Below are 6,804 nucleotides of genomic sequence, written 5' to 3' on the forward strand. Positions count from 1 at the left end.
GTGTGTGTGTGTGTGTGTGTGTGTGTGTGTGTGTGTGTGTGTGTGTGTGCTGTCATTTATAAAAGGGCTTTGTGTCTTTGTCTTGCAGGCCTTCACTACGTTCCTGTGTCTGTACGGCATGGTTTGGTATGCAGAGCACTGTGGTCACCGGGAAAAGGTAGAGGAGGAAGCAGAGGTGGTTTTCATTTGAAAGGCCTGGGCAGGGGGCCAATACACACACGCACACACATACGCACACATGGAGGGAAAGAAATAGCATAGCAGCCTCAGGGAGAGATGTCAGTCCTGCCATATAGAAACTTAACATGTCAGAATGTGCCTCTTGCACAGCTGTGTTTGCTTATGGCTGGCCTGGTCAGTATTATTATCCTTCTTTTGCAAGAGGTTTAAATTTTAGTTATTTAAATAAAATTTTAAAAAGTAATTAAAACAAATGTAGACCTCTCAAGGTTGTCTTCTATTTTGGCTCTGTTGTCTTCTTAACCTATCTAAGCACCCTAGTCCTGGCTTCCCAGCAGCACTCTGTTCACGTAGACGATGGCGTGTGGACTAGATGAGCATCTTGGTCTTCATGTGGGTCCTGAACAACTGGAGCGGGGCTATCCCAAAAGCTGCTGCCTGTCTGTGGGATATGTTCTTCTAGCTGGGCTGCCTTGTCTGACCTCAGTGGGAGAGGATGCACCTAGCCTCCAAGAGAGTTGATGTTCCAGAGTTGGGGGGTGGGGGTGGATATCCAGGGGAGCCTTCACCCACTCAGATGAGAAGGGGAGGGGGAATGGAGGGAACAAATTGTGGGGGAAGATGACCAGGAAGGGGGTAGTGAGCAGGATATAAAGTGATTAAGTAAAAAATAAGATAAATAAGTATTGATATTTAAAAAAATAGAGAATGGTGTAAGTGGGTTTCAACACTAGGGCAGTCCTGGGGATGATCGTGTGTGTGTTGGTGTTTGTTTGTTCGGGTATCATTCCTCTTTAGGCATTTGTCCAATTTTTTTTTTCAGCAGCAAGGCCTCTCTCTGGTTATAAGCATTAGCCACTCTGCCAGCCTTTTTAATTTGTGTTCTGGGGATTGAATTTAGGTGGCAGCCATTCACAGAAAGTACTTTACTGACTGAGCTATCTCCCAGCCCTGTGTTTGTTTGCTTATTCAAGAGCTTTGAGCTTTGATATCCGTGCAGGTGTGTTTTCAGGATCAAACCCAGGACCTTGCCCATGCTAAACTCTAGTCTCAGAGCTAATGCTTTCTAGAAGGTTAATTCTGTGTGGTCTGGCAGAAGATCTTAGGTTTTCTAGCTGAGAAATACAGGGTAAGGCTCTAACACACTCAGCCTGGGTTCACTTTTGTTTATTATTATTGTTATTGTCATTGTCATTATTCTGCTATTCCTTGCAAGATTGACCTAAGTTTACCCTCTAATCCTTTGTCTTTCTCTAGACCTATTCAGAGTGTGAAGATGGCACTTACAGTCCAGAGATCTCCTGGCATCATGGGAAAGGCTCAAAAGGTAATAGCTGTCTTGTTCATTGTGTCAAACTTTATTGAGGCCTCTTCATCCTCAGGCCTACTGTGGAGATTTGGGGTCAGTATTCATCTTCTGAGCATTGGTCAAGATATCGAAGAGTCTCAAACTGCTCATCAGATCTCACCTGTCACTTCACACAGTGTTCACAGAATATAGGCAAAAGTGTGTTCTGTGAGATGGCACTCTATGCCGGGCTCTGCTTTCCTCAGGCAGAAAGGTAATAAGGTCTACTTTGCCTCAATCGGCATGATGAAAGCACTCTACCTCTTGGTCCAGAGCTTTTATAGTGAGTGAAATGCTAAGAGAGAGCTGTGTGCCCCAAGGGAAAGGCTTTCAAAAGAGGTTGATGAATCTGATGAATTTTATTCCAGAGGCAGAACTATGTGATCAGGCCTTTAACTGGCCTCTCTGTGGGAAGCATTTTGTAGTAATCTATGGCCACTGGGTTTTTTGAAATTTTTAAATTTAGGAACTGTGAAGAGGCTCCACTGGCCAATAAATTTAAGATCTTGTAAATACTGAAAAGTATGACTGGGAGGATCAAACTGGGTCTGAGAATGAACTCACTGTGGTCTGTGCTTAAGGAAGACCTGTCAGTTCCTTTACAATCCATGCTTTGAGATAACCCTGGAGAGCTGGTGCTGTGAACTCTGTTCGCTTCCCTGCCACCCTATAGTCTGTTGACCTGTGTGGGCAAAGAGGTTTACCAGACTGACCTTATCTGGGCCCATCCAGTTACATCATCAGCCTGGGCATTCCCGGTTGTCCAATAGAAAACATGTATGCGTCTAAGTGATGGTGCATATGAAGAATGGGGGCAAGAGAGAGAAAGAGAGAGAGTCAGGGGGGAGGGAAAACTTGGGACTGTGACAAATGACACTTAGAATGAAGACAAAATGCTGCTGGGTCTGCCTTTGGAGAGTGTGGTTAAGTGGCTGTCTTTGGTAACTGTTTCACCCATGACTGAACCAGAGCACTGGAGAGGGCTTAGGCTTGGCCAAGGGACTAGTCATATGCTCATTAGAGGAAAGAGTAGCCCCTGTGTTACAATGTCACTTCGGGGCTGTCACTCAGAGCATCAGGTACCTTGCTTGTAAAGATGTTGGTGTCTCTGCTAATAGTTTTAAAGTTATGAAGTCAAGAATCTTTGCTAACTAAGACCTTACAAAGCCTATTTAACAGGTCTGTGTGTACAGACTTGGGAAGTCTGTACTGTAGCTATAAGCATAAGATAGATGCCTTCTAACATGGCAGAACTTTTAATTGTCCCTTGTTTAGGCTTTCATTTGAATTCACTTCTGGTTCTCATGACTGTGCCATGACTGGTCTATCTTACATATTTGCAGACTAAAAATCCCTTAGAACGCCAGTCTTGTGGGGCCTGGTACACACAAGGCACAGACTGTCAGATTCCCCTGGCCTTAATTTATTAATGAGGCCACTAGAGGGAGAGCAAGTCATGTGTAAGAGCTGGATTTTAGCTGGTAAGCCAGGGCATGCCCGAAAGGGAGAACTACAGATCCCAGGAGACAGCCCCAGCCCAGAGCCCCTGCTGATGGTGTGTTGGCTTCCTCTGGGCAGGTGCTGAGGACAACCCAACGAAGCATTCAAGCAACAATGAAAGCCATTCTTCCAGACGAAGGAACCGGCATTCCAAGTCCAAAGTCACCAATGGAGTTGGAAAGAAATGAAGGAGGCTAGCTAATGTTAGATGTTCCAGAGTGCCTAACCTGAGAGGAAAACAGCACATTTGGACCTTCCTATGCGGAGATCAAATTGTACAGAAAGAACAGAGGGAGCTTTGGGGATCATGATTTGAGAGTGTAAGTCTTGTCTCCCATAGACCTAGTGGCTGAACACGGCTTGGGGTCCTTTGCCAACTGCAGGGGTCTCTTGAGTTCAGCACATGGCCTCTGTTCTCTGGTAGCAATACAGTGTGCTGGAAGGACAGGAGAGCTGTGTGTTCCCAGCTGCCAGCAATGGCTCCATGCTGGTGTGTCTTGTGGATGCTGTATAAATCTCTTCATTCAGATGTTGACTTAACAAACTGGTTAATGAACTGGTTACTGGGGTTTTTTTTTTTTTATGAGTCTGCCTTTCCATTTGATTGATTAAGTTCAGTCAGTCTGCTTTTACTTCATGTTTTCAAGTTAAAATACTTAAAAGCTTCCTGAATCCACTGCTGAAATTGGGGGAGGGTTCCTTCTAGAGAAGCAAAGGGTGGAAGGAGCTTTTGTGTCCCTGCTTAGCATACTCTCAGTCCCCAGCCACATGGCAGATGACCAGCCTGAGTGAAGAGGCTGGCTGCTGTCAACTGGAGCCTAGCTTCAGATTAGAACTGTTTTTTTCCCTTCCAAATACTGTCCAGACTGAGTGCACAAGAACAACCTTGCTAGAGGAGCTGGGACACTGGGGCTCTCCTGCCAGGTGCCTTTTCCACGTGCTTGGTTTTCCTTCTGTGGTGTGTTGCCTACTTTGTCTTTCTGTCTCATGTGAGGTGCTAGTGAGTATTAATTAACTTCCATCTGTGCCATGCTCTACTAGAACATTCTCCCAGTCTACCCTGGATCCTTGTTTTAAATAAATCAATTCACATTAAAAGCTCATCAAAGATCTGTCTTTGTTAGAACGATATTTCTTTGTATCTTATTAGGCTTCCAACTGTTTGGAGACAACTTCATATTTGACAGTTAACCTTAGGATAATACATATATATGTACGTGTGTTCTATATGGTAAAGAAAGAAAAAGAAAATACATTTTAAAGGGGCTTATACATATATGTCCCATTTAAACCTTCCAGAGTGATCCACAGGGAATGGAAGTGTAGCCCTTGTCTGTCACTCTGGTCATACTTACCAGGTTGGATTTTCTTACTCAGACACGTGGCCTGTACAGCTACAAATTTGCAACAAACACCCCTTCTGCTCATTTCCCCAACCACAATGATTTCTATGTCTTTGCCTCCTTAAAGGAAGTCTTTGAACTATAAAAGTTATATTTTGTTTTTCTTTCTTTTTCTTTTCTTCCTTCCTTCCTTTCTTCCTTCCTTCCTTCCTTCCTTCCTTCCTTTCTTTCTTTCTTTCATTTTTTTTTGAAAAAATTCCCAGATGAGGAGTTTAAATCAATCATGAGAAAAAGCTAGGGTCACCGTCATTGCTCTGAGTGACCACTTGATTTAGGGTCACCCACAGTCTTGCTTTCTCAGCCAGCTACACATGTCCTGAGAAGAGCAGCAGCAGCCACTGAGCCAAACCAAGAGGCTAGGGCAGACCACAACTCTAAACTGTCCCATAGTGTTCTATGAGCCTGTTTAAAAGGGGACAAAGGTACCTGTCATTCCTCATTCCTCCTTTTGCAGTTCTGGAATTGACCTCCGGGCCTCTCGTGTGCTAGACAAGAGTTCCGCACTGAGCTCTGACCCTCTCCTCACAGTCCATCTGATAAGCTTTTATGAGTATAGTTAGGACTTTTAAACATTCCTTTACTTTGCAGGTAGGTGAGTGTTTTATTTATTTTGATGAGGCAAAAATTTTGTATTGCTCTTATAGGTCGTATGAGAGTTTCCAAGTTTGTTTTCCAGGACAGCAGGGACTGGTACTATAGCACTCATCTCGCGGGTGGGCCATCCCCTCTGAAGAGGCACATGCCCAATTTCTACAACTAGAGAGAAAGTGCCTGTAGAGCCGCTGGTGAATTTAGCATTGCTGTGGAGTGTACAAGAACCAAAGCACACAGGGACCACTTCCTCTCTGGCTTTGTAGGAAATAGCTAAGAAAGTCCTCAGATACTTTCCATGTACGTTGAGTTCAAACTTTCTTTTTCACTTTGAGTAAGTGTTTTACTTACTGTAATAACGAAACCAACACTTTGCATGACTGTGCTGCTATTTTCCTCCACACCATACCGTAGCTGGTCCTGGCCTAAGTTCCTGTCCATCTATGGAAGTTGACCCTAGGTTGATGGAAGTAGAACATATGTTCCAGAGGTATCCGTTAATGAGTGGTGACTGTAAGTCATCTCATGACCCTCTTGGCAAATTATTGGCTTTAAAGATACCACTGTTCAGGATATGAAGCAGGGGGAGATTTTGAGTATCTTTCTCCCAAAGTCACACTACACAGAGTGTCAAATCCTCTTTCCCTTTTGTTATCCCTGGTCTTTACAGCCCTCTCTCTTCCTTTCCTCATGGCCCTTTCGCCATTCATAAAAAGGCCTTGCCTCATTGCTCGTCCAGCTATGCTCAGATGTTCACTGCCCCACTGAGCAGTTCAATGATCCCCAGCATCTGGTAAATGCCAGGCTTTACTGCAACTGCCTCTGAAGGGAACTTGGAAATCAAACTCTCACCCAAGAAAATAAAATTAGTTCTATCAGTTCCAGCTCTCTTGGTCCCTACTCAGAAACCACTTGCCTCAGAGCATCGTAAGAAATAATGCCTGCTTTGCTAAGGCTTGCCTTTTGGGATTTGGTTTCTAGAATGTTTGGAGGTAAATGGTACATTTCCAGCCTTCACAGAGTGACTAGAAGGGACCTGGGCAGAGGACAAGATTCTTACCGCTGGATGGGAAATAAGAAATTGGGCCTTTGGGGTAGACTGCAATGTCCCCTCTAACCACTGGGTGCTTGGAACCCATTCGTTGTGCTCCGTGATTGTTATTGAACTCCTGTGTTTACCACATGTTTATCAGGCGAGTGTCACTTAAATAACTAGAAATCAACAAGTGGACACTTGCACTTATGTATTTTCCATTTCTATGATGGAAAAAGACCTCTGGCTTCTGCATCCCAGCACCTAATGGAATATCTCTTTTCTTTACATGAATGCGTGTTTCCATGATTATATTTAAGATTTGGTTCTTGGCAGTAGGTATTGGAATGGCGATACTGATTGATCACAGTCTTACTGCTCATCCAAAATTACTAGATTTTGACATCTCCCTTTATCACCTTTTATTCTAAACATTATGATAAGATGGTCACAGGTAAAGGTTATAATATTTTTTTAGTCAGACTTTGAAATTTGATGCAATAAATAAACACGACTTAAATTTTACTATCTTCTATGGACTTAAAGTAATTTTGTTAGCATATATTGATGGTACAAAATAATATGTTTCATTATGACATTTTCATACATGTATACAATGCACTTAGATTATACATCCCGTTATTCCCTTTTGCCTCCCCTGATGGCTTCCTTTCTCTTCTCAAATAAAAGGAATAATTACTGACATCCACAAAAGAAGAGAGAAATAGCTGGACTTGAGTTGTTAACTT

At 43.4% G+C, this 6,804-nt stretch overlaps 1 protein-coding gene across 2 annotated transcripts in view; it reads left to right on the top strand.

Moving 5' to 3' along the window:
• Nucleotides 1–4,140, top strand: part of Ptdss1 (phosphatidylserine synthase 1) — a 61,755-nt gene extending 57,615 nt beyond the window's left edge. For both annotated transcript variants that reach the window (XM_028767602.1, XM_028767608.1), the window contains 3 exons: nucleotides 89–157; nucleotides 1,438–1,507; nucleotides 3,107–4,140. In XM_028767602.1, the coding sequence (XP_028623435.1) occupies nucleotides 89–157; nucleotides 1,438–1,507; nucleotides 3,107–3,216 (249 nt within the window). In that variant the 3' untranslated portion in view covers nucleotides 3,217–4,140. The remainder of the gene's footprint in view (nucleotides 1–88; nucleotides 158–1,437; nucleotides 1,508–3,106) is intronic.
• Nucleotides 4,141–6,804: the final 2,664 nt, after the last annotated feature.

This window comes from Grammomys surdaster, unplaced genomic scaffold (assembly GCF_004785775.1).
Source record: "Grammomys surdaster isolate TR1022 unplaced genomic scaffold, NIH_TR_1.0 63, whole genome shotgun sequence".
NCBI lineage: Eukaryota > Metazoa > Chordata > Mammalia > Rodentia > Muridae > Grammomys > Grammomys surdaster.